This window comes from Scardinius erythrophthalmus (genome assembly GCF_964197995.2).
Source record: "Scardinius erythrophthalmus genome assembly, chromosome: 12".
Classification (NCBI taxonomy): Eukaryota; Metazoa; Chordata; class Actinopteri; order Cypriniformes; family Leuciscidae; genus Scardinius; species Scardinius erythrophthalmus.
Genome location: NC_138232.1, coordinates 21,776,745 through 21,793,225, shown reverse-complemented (window position 1 = coordinate 21,793,225; position 16,481 = coordinate 21,776,745). Strand labels below are relative to the sequence as shown.

General features: G+C 37.5%; 1 protein-coding gene across 3 annotated transcripts in view; it reads left to right on the top strand.

Moving 5' to 3' along the window:
* The first annotated feature begins 1,157 nt into the window (after window positions 1-1,157).
* pik3r5 (phosphoinositide-3-kinase, regulatory subunit 5) overlaps window positions 1,158-16,481 on the top strand; it is a 33,871-nt gene continuing 18,547 nt past the window's right edge. Inside the window, exons 1-2 of one of the 3 annotated variants that reach the window (XM_081381555.1) lie at window positions 1,158-1,382; window positions 15,923-16,033. In XM_081381555.1, the coding sequence (XP_081237681.1) occupies window positions 15,934-16,033 (100 nt within the window). In that variant the 5' untranslated portion in view covers window positions 1,158-1,382; window positions 15,923-15,933. Of the gene's footprint in view, window positions 1,383-13,880; window positions 13,990-15,922; window positions 16,034-16,481 lie in introns of those variants that run through there. The other 2 variants (XM_081381554.1, XM_081381556.1) reach the window with 2 other exon arrangements.

The following is a 16,481-nucleotide window of genomic DNA, read 5'->3' as shown; positions in this document are numbered from 1 at the left end:
AGGCTTATCGATGCTTTTTGGAAACTCATGTCAGGTTGTTGGAACTAGAAGACTCATGCGCAAATAGCATGGGTGTCGGAATGCGTTTCAAGTCTGAAAATTCATATCGATTATCCATGTGAATGTAAATAAAAACAGAGATCATATCATCAGGGTTATTTTAAAGTGATACAAATCGATTTTCTGGCTTTAATTTGAGGAAGTTCAAGCTCAGAACGCATATTCAACAGAATGGTTTACGGGTTTTTGATCATTTAAGTTGTAGGCCTACCCAAAAACCTTTCCCGTTTTATTCATACAACACCAATCCACTGGAATCTACAAACACCTGGCTACTTTCCATGTTGTTTATTGGTCGGCTAAGCGGTTGGACCACTAGATGGCAGTATTTCATTTTCCACTTAGCCAAGCTCATCCATTCCTAACCTATGTCCCATTAAACAAGTGGCACAGGCCTATCTTTTGCTATTGTGGATCTACCATTGCATATTCTAACTTAGAATTCTGAGCTTCCTGTCATGATCCTTCTGATTGGAAGGGTTATCAGCTAAGTTCCTTCTTTAGAAAAACCACACAATATTCAATGAGTTCCATCCATTGTGATGTCTGCCTTACTATTCAGCTGACTAATGTGTGTGCTGTGCGATTTTTGAGAAGGGAAGAGACAGAGAGTGACTGAGACATTCTTACTGTATAAAATGCAAATTGTGGCTTCGGGGGAAGTTAAGATGTGATCTTACTCTGAGTATAGAGGCTGAGTCGGCAGTTAGACTTAAGCACACTTAAAACACACTTATGTTATTCAGACAATAAAACTAGTAAAAAATCATTAAGAAGAACCTGTTACCCTTTTAAAGTTACATTTTTAAAAGAAAACAAATTATTGTTGTTTTGTGGGTAGGCCTATACTCTTACGTTTGAGAACATTTTAAACACATCTACATGGCAGTTTAAAATTATTTTTCAGTATTCTCAACAAAAGCTGTAATTTCTAAGATCAGCTGACCATTTATGGCGAATTGCCATCCACGGCATAAATAAAAACTAAGGCATCTGTCAAAGAACAAAAGCCGTGTGTGTAAGCTAAACCTCCTCCCACTCACGAACACATGTAGCCCATGTCTTCCTCTTTGAGTTCTTCTGCACCTTCTCTCTCTGAGTTCCTGTTTAGTGTCAGTAAAGCGCCACAGTCGTGCTGAAGACTGCTCCTGTTGTTGCTGCCGTCGTTTCAGCGTCTATGTAGGCTGATGCTGAAGGATGTGGTTACATTTCCATCTCTTGTCATCTTAAGTGCTGGATTACGCTTCGAGGACACCGGTTCCATCTCACCCCGCATGCTGATAAGAGGCAAAGAAATCATGGGAAGAGGCTAACATCTCCAGGTAAGTGATTCCTGTGATGCATTCCCGTATCATGATGGTTAAATCTGAGCTCAATATAGCCTTGGAAAAGAATACAACTCAGGATAAGTTTAAGTCATTGAACTTGACGGTGTGCAGATGAATTCCAGCTTGCTCGTGATTCACTTTAGCCAGCTTCAGAGGGGAAACACTTTTTGCATGTACCAGCTCAAATGTTCACAAGTGAAGACCCCCATTTATCCAAGACCCTTTAAATTGAGTTTTTTAAGACAGAGGACGCTCAGCTGAGGATGTCAGATGGAAACTTTACTATTCACTGATTCTGTGCAGTGACGCATGCAGGACAGCTGAACCGTATACTGTTGAATGATATTCATCTACCTGTATGCAACACAGTAATGCAGTCCTATAGGGATATGACAGCATTGCTGTGCGGTTATGTTACTTTACATGATTATATTACTCAAACAATGTAGCGCTTAAAGCAATCTTTTTCTGTCTTCCTCTGTGGTGCATGGTCAGATGTAAAAACAGCAGCTAAGTCTGAGATCTTATCACATTCAAGCAACAGACTTACAGAAGTCGTTCTAGTTCTCAGAGAAGATGCATTAAGATTATATGGGGGGTGAATGTCAACGTTTGAAAATATTTGTCTTCATACATATGTACAGTATGTCGATTGGTTGTCAGACCCACAAGTACAGCTGATGTTTCAGCTCTGTAGATTCATGTGCTTTGGATTCTGTTAGACTGATGCACTGAAGAACTCATAGTATTTGATGCATTCATGTGATGCACTACACACATATTTTCAAGTTCAAGGGTCTGATATTTACACATGCAGCTGAAAAAAAGGATATTTACTTTACTCTTGAAATCATTTTACTTGCAAATTAGTCTTCTATTTAATACTGTCTATAATATTCAAATGGTATATTTATTTTCATCGCTGCCATAGCACTCTGGAAGAAAGTTCATAGTCACTCTGCAAGAGCTGGCCTTTAGTGTTTTGGTTGACTACAGCTTTAAAGTAGCGAGATACTTCTCCTTTTCATGCATAAACAGCATCCGACAGAAACTCTAATAATACATACAGAAGGACTTTTTTTTTTTAGGCAGTCACGCGCTTGTCCATCAGCAACTTAAGAGACAGGAATGTCAAAATATGTTACTGTTCAGTTTAAACCACAGGAAGGTGGGGTTGGTTCATTTCAACTAACAGATAAATGGATTTTGCATATTTGTAAATGTTTCAGTACAGTACAACAGAAATTACTACAATAAAATAAATAAATAAATAGGCTAAGTACAAACATCTACTTGAATAAAATAACAGGTTCTTCACTTAAATGGGGGGTGAAATGCTCATTTTCACTCAATCTCCTGTTAATCTTGAGTATAGAGTAGTATTGCATCCTTCATATCTCCAAAAAGTCTTTAGTTTTATTATATTTATAAAAGAAAGATAGGCTGTACCGAGTCTTTCCGGAAAAAAACGAGCGGCTGAAGGCGGGCCGTGTGGGCGAAGCTAAAGCTGTGCTAACGCGCCGAGCTAACAACACACAGAGAGACATTTGAAGCAGTTTTACTCACTGCCCGGTTCCAACGCACGACCGCGAACCTTTATCACTGTGACTGCTCGATCCTTAAGCATTAGACGATCTGCAAATCCGTCGATCTGGGCTTTGTTTATAAAACAATCATCGTCGAAATGCAGGGAACAAACAGTCTTGCACAACCTCCGTTGATGCTCTGGAAAAACAAACTTCATCCACTGGTCCCTTAACGCTGGGTTCTTTGGGAATCTGTGCAGGGTTGTCTTGCCCTGGCAACCAAAAACCCACTTCTTTGGTGACACTGACTTCCCTAAAGCCGAGCATAGCGCTTTGATGGGCGTACTGCTTTCGCTCTCTCGCTCTGGTCTACGGTTGCGCGCGCGCCCGCGTCCTTCCGGAGAAGTGCCCTTAGGACCCTTATAAGGAAATTCCGCTACATCTGACGTCACACATGCCCATACTTTGAAAAAAACTTTCCGAAACTTGTGACAAACCGGAAGGAGCATTTTTGGAACAGAAATACTCCTTCAAACGTACAATTTAATATTTGAAACTTTGTCCATGTTTAGCATGGGAATCCAACTCTTTATCAGTGTAAAAAACTCAGTATGCATGAAATAGCATTTCACCCCCCCTTTAATAACAGATCATTGGCCAAGCTTAAATTCCAGTTAAAGGGATAGTTCCCAAAAATGGAAATTCTGTCATCATTTACTCACCCTCAAGTTGTTCCAAACATGTATGAATTTCTGATCATAAAATACTATATTTTGAAGAATATACTATGGAAGTCAATGGGGTCCATCAACTGTTTGGTTACTGACATTCTTCAAAATATCTTCTTTTGTGTTCAGCAGAAGAAAGAAATCATACAGGTTTGGAACAACAATGATAACAGAACTTTCATCTTTGAGTGAACTGTCCCTTTAATCTAAATTCTGCTGGAAGGCCACAGATTGTGCAACTAGACTGTGGAAATGAAACTGGATGAAAGTTTCAGTGGTGACGATCATCAGCATGTGTGTCATTGCTTTTAAACACTGGTCAGCCTGTAAAATGTCACTGGACAAAAACATGTCTGTGCTCAGACTGTAGGAAAGTTATAGAGTAATGTATTAGTTCTATGTATTAGTGTGTACATCTATAGTGTAGTGGCCAAAAGTGATGTCATGCTTAGGAAAACTTCAAACTTTTGATGACATCCTCACATCCAAAAATTTGTTAAAGATTTTGTAAGCATATTGCATTTTTTTCCCTTTCTTTTTTTGTGATAACGCAATGAAACCTGCCAAATTGTGCTGACATAATTTTTGGTCAGGCTGTCATAACAAATTATGAACACATGCAAAAACAAGAGAGAGTACATCTATGTACACACTAATACTATATAGTATATAATAGATATACATAATATACATATGAAGAGTTCAGATGCAAAAGCCTCTAAGTGCCATTTGACATTTTCTTCTAGAATGATAATTTTTATCAAGCTTGTATATTTAAGTTCATTAATTTCACTTAAATGGCAGTGAAGATTACCCATTAATTGTCATTTAAGTGAAATTATTGAACTTAAATATACAAGCTTTATAAAAATGATCATTCTAGAAGAAAATTTCAGATGGCATTTAGAGGCTTTTGCATCTGAACTCTTCATATATACATATAGTATATAATAGATAATATGTATAACTAATGTATTTGTTCTAAAGCAGATTTCCAAAAGCCATATTCAGGCACAGCGATTATGCATTTTTTTACATTACACTTGTCTCTGTCTAAATGGCTGCCATAATACATGTTTTTGTCAGCCAGCTCCTCTATGTTCAGAATTCGTTAGGTTTGAGTCATAATTTGAAGTGAAAGTAACTCCTTTATAATCAGACATAGGCGTTGGTTATGTCTGACATGAAAGACATGCTAAAGTTGTTTTGTGTTAAACCTCTTCCTGTTTGTATATGACAGTAGGGTTCATATCTTTTCAATCAATTTCATATTCCTCACTCGCACTCCTGGAATGGACAAAATGTGATCCTTTCCAAATATAGAATGTGCTTTATTTATTCTACATTTTAATATTCCACTGGCACACTTATTTATCCACATCATATACACTAGAATCAAATACTCAAGCTGATTATGACTGAATCGTATCGGCTATTTATGATAAAAGGAACTCAGAACACAGAAATTCTATTCAAATAGACTGGATACAGAACAATAATAGTGCGTACATTCTGAATATGTACACTACAGTATTACATCTTTAGACGGGGACTTGTAAATTTCACAATATGGGGATTTCCATAATTTTACTTGGTAAAAAGAACATCCATAGGAATAAATAGGTACTCAGATCTTTCTAAAGTTGTTTTTCATCATCTTTCTATAATAAAAATAATATCTAAAATATATATCATTTAAAAAAAGATATTAAACATCATATACAGTACACATTAGACATACAGTAGTGGCCAAAAGTGATGTCACGCTTAGGAAAACTTCAAACTTTTGATGACATCCTCACATCCAAAAATTTGTTAAAGATTTTGTAAGCATATTGCATTTTTTTTCTTCTTTCTTTTTTTGTGATAACGCAATGAAACCTGCCAAATTGTGCTGACATAATTTTTGGTCAGGCTGTCATAACAAATTATGAACACATGCAAAAACAAGAGAGAACCAGCACAATTTTAATACCTGATTATGTTGTTGTCAATGTATGCTCTTTTTTTTTCTTCCTGTGAGCTTTTTTTTGTTTATTTTTTTCCGATTTTTTTGTCATAGAAAAATAAAACCTGTACCTGTAATGTACCCAATTTTTTTCTCAAATAATTCTGTCAGATAAATACCTTTACATATTTATATTTTATGAGGGAAGAACAATATTATATATAGCCTATATATATATATATATATATATATATATATATATATATATATATATATATATATATATATATACACATACATACATATATATATATATATATATATATATATATATATATATATCCTCGTCCTCGTATTTTGATGGTTTTATCAAACTTGTAGGGTCATTCGAAAAAAAAAAAAAAAAAAGCCCATCACTTTTGCCCACTACTGTACACAAAATGATAAAAAATATTCAAATGGTTTCATATGCAAAGCAGCAAAAACTAAACAAAGTAGAACATTTTATTACTAAGAAAAATTCTATTTTAATTGAGAAATTTAGACCTTTTTTTCACAACGAATTTGCTTGTTTTATACAGCACACTACCTCTCAGTTCACTGTTCAATACAACATGCTCTCAAACTGAGGCGAGTGTAAAGTTCCCACAGGTACCAATAGAGGCTAAAAAGGAAAGAATAGAGGTCCTCATTTCCGCCTAGACAGGAGCAAATCAGCATCCTGGTTCTGGTAAATATTGCTCTGTGATAGATCCCCTGCATCCTACTGTATCTGCTCAACCGGGCCACTGTGTCGGTGGCAGCATATAAAAAGGAAGCACTTACCATTGAATGTTGTCACCATTGTTCGACTGCTGTTATTTCCTAAAACGATCACGGCGGGGGGAGTTTGTCCTTATTGTTGTGGGAGGGAGGGATGTGGATGAGAAGACTCTAGGCTCACAGGAGAAGGCGCATTGGGGATATTGGTCCCCATCAATCAGAGACTCCACACAATGAGCGTCGACCCCCTCGCGGTGTGGGAGTCTATCACAGCGGCCGATCGCACCACAACAATGGAGCAACACCTGTTTCCTCGGCAAAGCTCGGGAGCAACCTTCCTGTACAGGGCTGTTGGAAATATGATCAGGAGAAGGAGCTAGCTGAGATGAACGTTCATTCTGGGTCACAGTGGGAACGTGAATCAGCTGAGATGAAGAGAGCATCTCATCAGACATGCTGTTAGGATTTGAGGTTATCTTAAATATGGGATTTATTGTCCAATGTTCGCACTGTCCCCGTTTCATAATGATCATCTGTTTAAAAGTCTCAAAAAGTTGTAGTGTATGGGGTATTGTGTTGTTTTGTTCACTCAAATAATGCTGGGTAAAATGGCTAAAACTGAATTTAATGCTTGTTTTTAGAATCAAAACACACCTTTGCTGACTCAGGATAATGTACTTCAAGCAAAGGCCCTGGTTGCATTTCACTCATTCTGTTCATAGTCTGTGCACCTCAAATGCCTCTTTGCTTCACATAGGAAGTTTGCTGGGATTGTGTTTGTGTTGCCCAGATGAAATCATCCTCTCACATAAGAGGATGTGAACACATCCTTTTACGTGTCAACAAGGTCACTTCCACATTTTCAGAGGTTGCAAAATGAACAAAGGGTAATAGGCATCTGACTGACTGATGGCTGCTGGTCACTTGTTTGCACCAGTTTGATCTTTTATTATGCCACTAATTATGATTTTATTATGAACAGTGCTTCTCTGGGGGCCCTCAGCAAACTAACAAAGGGACTGCATGATTATTAATATGATTATTAATATATTAAATATTAAAAATAATCCCAAATAATATAATTAACACTTTACAATAAGGTTTCATTAATATTATTTAATGTATTAACTAAACAAACTAACCGTCAGCAATACATGTCACTGTATTTGCCCATCTTTGTTAACGTTGGCTAATAAAAATCCAGCTGTTCATTTAGTGTTCATGTTACTTCACAGTGCATTAACTAATGTTAACAAACACAACTTTTGATTTAAAAAATGTATAAGTAAATGCTGAAATTCACATTAACAAAGATTAATAAATGCTGTAGAAGTGCAGTTCATTATTAGTTCATGTTAACTAATGTAGACAACATTAGTTAAACAACAAACAACTTTTAAACAACAAAAAATTAACGCAACAGTTTGCATATTTGTTTTTTTTTTTGAGTTATGACAACTTTGAGTAAATTTACATTCAACCAATAATCTACATTGAGTTAAAGGAACTTAATTTGTAGCTTAAACACATTTTTTTAAGTTGATTACTCAAAAACATTAAGTCGCTCCAACTACCAGAGTTGGAATTAATTAATCTATTTCAGCTCAACTTATTCACTTAACTTCTTTAACATGTATATTTAGTGAACAAGTAAGATATTACTTGTCACTGGCATTAGCGCAGTCATTGCTTAGTCAGTGTTTATCCTTCAGCACAATGGTAACCAAACTTCAACATTACAGAAACTCTGTTAAATGTCAAACACAACAGCATTAAACACAGGTTTTTCCCTTCACTAAAAACAACTTTTCCTCCTTATCCAGTCTTATGCAAAGCATGGGAACTAAAATTTCACTGCCTAATTTCAAAAGTCATCAAGACAATTTCATTGTTACTACAACCTAATAAAATAAAAAAAGCCAATTAACGAAGAAACTTGAGTTTAAATTACAGACGATATTAAATGCACACTATGTAAGATTGTTGGATTAAATTTCCAAAAACCACTAGAACAGTGTTATATATTTTGTTGAGTTGTGTACTTACATTATCCCAAATGTTTCTAAGAATGTTTAAATACAGAGAAATAAGCAATTTTAACCAGGAGATGACATCGCCTATCAATGACATCATAACTGAGTTACCCATGATTTCTGGTTTTGTAGAAACCATGGAAACACCAAAGACACTTTAATATTTTACGCATTTTATTAGACAGATGAGCAACTGTTTGGCTATAGTACATTCATCAACAGAAAACTAATCATTGTTATATAGCTAAACTCAGTTAGTCTTTTTGTTTAAATCTTGTTTTCTTGATTTACCGTGAGTGCCATTTTTACCACCCAATATCAATCTAGCTCTCTGCAGTGTGCAAAAAGTGTCTCATATAGTCGCCTATGAGCGAACACACAGTAGCCTTATAACAACTTTCAACACTCAAATGTATCTAATATGATAAAACAGCGCTGTGTTAACCCACATATACGCATGACCGAAAGAAGCGGACTGCGGCATAATAAAAGCTCTACTGCTCTCGAGCCATGTGTCGTGCTTGTTTCTCATTTGCAATTGCTCCAACGGCCTCGTTCCGCTCCAAAGGCTTTCGTATCATTAATAAATCTTTAATACTGTAACGTAGTGATCCACTGGAAGTTTGTAGAACCCAAGTGCAGTTTATTCAAAGATCCAAAACATAAAACATAATACAAAACAAAGACATGGCATGGCATGGCATGGCATGAAACTCACAGACAGTGGTTACACAGCCAAAATACAAGACAAAGACACATGCCAAACATGAGGGCTTAAATAGACAGACTAATGACAAGACAAGAGACACCTGTGAACAATGATCAGACAATAAACCAATGACAAGACACATGGCAGGATCACATGGCAAACAGGGAATCACATGACAAGACACAGAAACATGACAGAGACAAACCAAAACGTGACAAATACCAGTCATCCATGAATATGATTTCTGCCCGAGTCCCGTCATATTCTCCAATGGCTGTAGAGATGAAGACAACAACTTCCATGATTCCGCAAAATCAAGGCGTCTTCAAGCTACGTCTTTGTTTTGAATAAGCGACCCCTAGCAGTGAAAAATTACATAGTGTGCCTTGAAGTTGTTGTAATGATCAACATTATTATGTCAACAGAACTCTAGAAAATAATGTTTGCAACTTAAAATGTTTAATTAAAACAATAAATTAGAGTTTTTAACTTGCAACCATGCATTTATTTAAGTTGGGGTAACAGGTCCCCTGAATTACTTTTTAGAGTGATTCTGTGACAAGAGAGAAACACAAGATCCAGTTGCAAATGAAAAGGCAGTTTATTAAGGAAACAGAAAAGATCAAGGCAGGATGGACTGATGAGTTTGGCTGCTAGAGAATCAGAAATATATTTCTCCATGGCCTCCCTCTCCGAAACAGAAAGGGAGTATAATCAGCCCTTAGGCGTCCTGCTATAGACTATATAAGTCTATAGCAGGACGTCGTGAGGACGATGCGGAGGAAGAGAAGCAGCTCGAGACTTACTGAACACTTCCTTCAGGCCAAGGTACTCGCTGGGCACAGAACAAGACACAGAAGAACAAGCAAACACCAAACAAGACGCATGACAATTCTCGCTCCAAGACATGACAGTGTTCTGACGCCAGTTTATGTGAGGGTTGTGGAGTGTGAGCCAGGGGTGACCCAAGACAACAGGAGCAAAAGCAGAGCCAATTAACAAAAAATGAATCTCCTCCACGTGGCTGCCTGATGTGATGAGACTCACCAGTCCGGTAGTGTGTGATGGATAACAGAGGTCGTCCACCCAGTGCATTAACGGAGATGGAATGAGTGAGTAGAACCACCGGAATCTTGAGTTAGTGGGCCAGGTCTAGGTCCATGAAATTACCTTCCGCCCACTAAGGCATCACAAAGATGATGCGTAGCAGCCCATTGCAGTCTGACTGGGAGGAGAGTGGCAGATAGAGAGGATTTTTTGTAAGGAAATGCCACCCATCAGTAACCTCTTACCTACTGACGGGCCTTGACTTTTACGGGACACTTCACTGCAATGTGTCCCACAGCTCCACAATAGAGACACAGTCCCTGTGTCCTGCGTCGCTCCTTCTCCTCCTGGGAAAGACGAGCTCTACCCACCTGCATGGGTTCAGGATCGTATGAGGGACTGACCATATCGCAGGAAGTGGTGAAGGGGAGATCCTCCATTGCTGGAACCAGACCTCTCTGGACACGATGATCTCGACGCTGCAGCCGTGCGTCCACTCGGATGGCCAGATCAGAGCCATAGAGAGAAAGAGTTGCGACACTCCCATAGACCTCCGTTGTAAATAATGGCGGCGCTTTTAACCGCCCACTTCCGGGATTTGAAGAGCGGAAAAGTTCCAAACACTGTAATTTTGGCGTTGGACACCATTCACTTACATTGCTGCGCGTCGAGTTGTTCCAGAGTTAAGTTGTTGAAATATCGACCTCTTTTGAATTGTCAACTGTCTATTTTGTATCAGAGGCCCTTTGCGATGCTTATACTGGTCTTCATTTGTACATGCACAGCGTAATTATTTATATTTTATGTTAGTTGTTTAAACCAATTTTCAAGCACTGCCTGCTAGCTAGTTAGCTAGCGCGACTTCGTCAGTTAAGAGTTCGGTAATGAATCGCTGCCACCTTTATAGCAACTTTTATTTAATTAAATTTTTTGGGATATACTAACTTTTCATTATGTTTTATTGTCTTGAGTGAAGCGGCTTGTGAGAACAATGCTGGACCTCTAGGATTGTTATGGCCATCACCAGTCCTGTCTGTTTCATGGATCACCTGCCCCTGATTTTTGCTTTTCTTTTTCACACAAGCACACATTTTTTGTTGTCTGTCATTGTTTAATAAAAATAGTTTATTTGAAAACCTTCATTTGTATCAGCAATGCTTAAATTCGTTTTTAATCTGTTATAGTTTTGATAATGTGTATGGCTTAATAATATTAAAATAATATTCTTAGTCTTAACATGATAATGTTTCACGTTGTGGTCCTGGGGTGGCCACTTTCATCAGAAGAAGTGAGCTAGCTTAAGCGAACTCTGAACGGACCGCCACGGCAGACCTCTTTGCGTGATCACGAAGGTAGGCTAATGGCTGAATCAAAATTTATAAGCAAAATCACGGGAATCAATAGCCTAATACAGCCCAGTTGTGCTAAAATAAATATCATGAGACGTCCATCATCAGATGAATGATATGGAATAGTAAAGTTAGAGCCGCTAAAGCCAGTGCTACTACCATGCGAACATGAACACTAAGCTTTTCCCTCCGAAAATATAGCCTAAAATTTGTCTCCAAATGCAAAACTGACATTAACAAAATGCAATAACAGCTGAAAAAGTACTTGGGGTGTGTTTTATTTTATATGTACCGTTCAAAAATGCAATCGCTGCTGTCTGTCCCATAGAAGAACATGACAGCCAGCGTATGTTGTGGAACTATTGGGGCTTACATGAACCACGTGACAGCCATAGCGGCGACATCAAAGAGTGTCGCAACTCTTTCTCTCTATGGCTCTGGGCCAGATCAATCAAGTCATCTAATGCTGTGGGTAACTCCAGGGCGTAGATCTCGTTCTGGATACGGTCGGCCAACCAATGCAGAAACATGTCCCACTGCGCCTTGACATTCCACTTACACTCCGCAGCCAGCGTGCGGAACTCGATGGAATAATCAGTAACAGTCCTGTTACCCCGACGTAGATCTGCCAACCAGGGGTGCCGCTTGCAATTTTGGGCCCTGTGAAAGCATATGATGTTGGGCCCCCTATCGCACCCAGTCCATTAATAAAATCGTTCTCTGTGGGCCCCAAAAGTGCATGGGCCCTTAGAATCATCCTTAGAATCCACAGGCATGGGCCCTTAGAATCATCCTTAGAATCCACAGGCATGGGCCCTTAGAATCATCCTTAGAATCCACAGGCATGGGCCCTTAGAATCATCCTTAGAATCCACAGGCATGGGCCCTTAGAATCATCCTTAGAATCCACAGGCATGGGCCCTTAGAATCATCCTTAGAATATTGTGATAGTGGGGATCTTTGAGTCAAAAAGGCTGAGAACCACTGAAATAGATGAAAAACATGTTGAAGACATATTAATAAAGAAAAATACTATGGATATGGAGGTCAATGGCTAGCGTCAACTGTCTGGTTACCAGCATTCTTCAAAATATATTCCTTTGTGTTCAGCAGAAGAAAGAACTATTCATTTTGGGTGAACTATCCCTTTAAAGTTTTGTCAGTAAAAAATGCAATGGTGCCCTTCCTCTAGTCTTTTGTTTGACTCCATCGAGTCTAAGTCAAGGCTGAGTGTGTGTAACAGAATGTGTAACAAGATCAAAGACGTTTTGACACGGCGGGTTTAACTTAGAAATTAGACATTAGAAATGATTTGATACAGGAATTCAATTCATATCATACATGACCTGCACCATATGTCTCTGTGTACAAATATAAATGATTTACAACGAGTAATCAATTGGAAAAATCCACATTTCACATCTGGGTTGTAATTTAATTTGCACCTGCCATCTGTTAATAAAGGTGCAACTTTCTGTAAAATTAGTCAATGAAATATCAATCATGTAAACAAAGCTTTTTGTTCACTGTTATAATGGAAATGGCAATCAAAAGTTCAGTGATTAATTGGTTCCTTCCAGGCAAACTGGTAAGGCTGTAATAGAGCTCCATAAGGTCATTAAGGCCATATCAAGCTGTTCCCGCTATTGCTCGCAGGCCTATTGTTGGGCTTGACAACAAGTGACTTGTAACAATAACAGATTGCCTTAAATAACCTTTAATCAGAGACCAGTTACTATAACTGCTTTAGGTTTCGTTTTTCATCCGGTAACTTGTTAGGCTATATATGATTGGTAGTTTTAGCTCTCTTAAGTTGCTGAATGACTGACAAATCAACATGTGGGTTTTAAACTCTTGAGCTAACACCAGTAAATTCCCCCCAGCAGTGACCACAAAAAATATTATGATAATGATATATATATGGATTTCTGTTGCAGAATGATTGCATTTTGCTGCTATGGATAAACTCAAAATCTACATCCTGTGTTTTATTAGATCAGAAAAAGCCCCTGACATCAGATAGGAAATCAGCTTAATCTATTTTCAACACTGTTCTGCTTTCCTTAAATTGACATACAGTCCTTGAAACATATAGGTTAGGCCTATTAAATGTTTTTAATATATATTCTGTTTTTTAATATATTATTTTTTTCTCGTAAAACATTTTATCCATCATTCAAACTCTCAGTTTAACCGCAAAATAAAACAAAAATTGCGATTATGTGCGGCATTATCTAAAATAATCTCACTATTTCATAATGTTATTTATTTTAGACGTATAGGTTCCCTTGTAAAATAGTTTGTATCACAACAAACCTTTGCACACAGCCCTTATAAGCTATATTGTGCGGTGAGCTTCTCGGTTTATGCAAATCGACTTTATGACGCATGACGCTCAATGGGACACACGCTTAGCGTGTTAATGCAAGATGCAACGTGAATGATGTTTGGTGAGTGATGATGAGCCTTGTGGATGCGTTAGACAAGTGTTTACAAGCAGTTAAGTGAAGCAAAAAGCTTGACTCTAGTTTATCATCGAAAAATATTGGTGGTTTGAGCTTTGGGTTTAATGACTCAGAATTCATATCTCTTTGAATGTTTGTCTATGGTTTGGGGGATTTTTTTGTGTTTTGACATTGGGGAAGTTTACTCTTAAAAATACAGCAGATGTCTAATATGAGCCAGAGCCACACTTATATTACATTCAAGTTGATATTCTAATATAATGACCTTACAACCTTAATTTGTAGCCTATATTAAAAACGTGCGTTCACACATAACGCGGTTTTTTTTTTTTTGCGTTTAAAAACAGGAGGATAAGAATTAGAATTTAAAAATTAAAGTTTATTCAAGTTTAACTTGAGAGCTCGTTTTTACGCAAAGGCAAAAGTCCAACACGTGAGTGTAGCTAGTGTTTGTTTACATAGAAAGACTGGGAAAGCAGCGCATTGGAATTGATAAAGGATAAAGGGATCATTCTGTCATCATTTACTCACCCTCAGGTTGTTCCAAACCTGTATAAATGTATTGTTCTGTTGTACACAAAGGAAGATTTATAAGAATGTGGGAGACTGAACAGTTCTGGGGCACAATTGACTTCCACAGTATTGTTGTTCCTACCATGGGAGTCAATGTTGCTGCCCCAAAGCGGCCTGGTTACAAACTTTCTTAAAAATATCTTCCTTGTGTTCAGCAGAACAAAGACATTAGGTTAAGAAATTAAATATACAGGTTTGGAACAACTTGAGGGGTGAGTAAATGATGACAGAATTTTCATTTTGGGTGAACTATCTCTTTAATATTTGTAAGGATTCTATCTATATCTCTGTCACAGCTGCACTTTAAAAACTGCAAATGTCAGCCAAAGTTGAAACAAGATGTCAAGTTATTGCGAATTTCAACTTTCATTGGCCACTGACTCACTGGGAGAAAAAAAAATACCATATGTGGTTCTTTGCATTTAGGGAAATTAGTCTGGTGGAAGAGAAACATATTTGTCATGTTTTAATGTCATTACTTTACTCCTTTACTTTACCTCTATTGGGGGATTTTTTTTTTCTCTCATAAAAGGATTATTTTGATTTCAAAACTTGCATATGTAGCCTATATCTGTGCATGATCTATGTTTATCGACAAAATGATTTTTTTTCTATTATTTTTTAACTCCGCATTTTTTATTATCCTGTGGCCGGTTGCATAAACTTTTAAGGCTTGTCTTACATTTTTTTCTTCAAGACTGGTAAAAAAATGTTTAAGGCCATTACACAAAAAGGTAGATTGGTCTCATTACAATCTGAAAAGTAAGAGCCCTAATTAATTTACTAGTTGGTCAGCCTAGTTCTTAACACAGTCTTTTGTTTATGCAACTGGTCCCTGTGTTCCCAAGGCAACATACTAGTGTTGTTTATTGCTAGATGGCAGGTGCCATACCTCTAACAGTAGATGGCAGGAACTTTAAATGTTATCAGGAAGAAAAACAAACAGTAGGCAATCCCCGTAATAATCCCTAAACAGGATAGTTCTCTTGAAATTCTCTGACATCGGGTAGAACATTTTCCTAAACCTCAATATCATTTACAGACATGCAAAGGATGCTGTGTGTTTACTTCCCTGAAAAAGACACATGCGTCTGTTTGTCTATGCAGATATCATTATCTGGAATGACAGATATTTTATTACACATGCTGCTGCTTCTTTCAGGTTAGACAAGCTGTGTTATTGGATGTACAGTTAGAGCCAGACTGAAACCTCAAGCATAGAAGCGTAACATTTTTCTTTGACTGATCTGATTGAAATTTTTCCATGGACATATAAGGAAGCTGTTCAGCTGTATTATGTAATATTTTCTTGGTATTGTATTTACAGATCGGATATAGGAGGCAATGTTTTGCAGCTTCCTTTATATGACTTTAGTTATTATGTTTCTTTATAGTAACAGTCAAGATGCAGCACACCTCGTGCACAGAGGACCGGATCCAGCACGCTCTGGAGAGATGCCTGGATGGACTCCGGCCATCAGAAAGCCTGGCACAATCCTGGAACGGTAAGGCTTACCCTCTACTGCTGTTGATGATGATGGGTCGCTGTTGGTTGACATCACTGTTTTTCATTTCTTTCTTTTTTTACTTCTGTAATTTTTTCTCAGTTTTCTCAGTAACTTTTTTCAGTTGAGCTTATTTCACTGATAGGGATATAGGCATGATTTTGCATTTGGGTTGGCCTGCTGGCTAATTGTAAATTGGCTTTTCAGTGTTAATTCATGCAAATAATTCAGTGACAACAATCTTCTCTGTTTTTTTTTTTTTTTTTGTCTTCCCCTAATAATTTATTCAACAATACATAGATTTAGTACATGCATATTGTGACAAATAAACCTCTTCTATGATGGGCATGTTTTAAATTTTTTAATGAAATTTTTGTTTTGATATTTTTTGGGGGAGCATAGAGTACAAAAAAAAAATAGACAATTAGATATACTCATACGATTACCC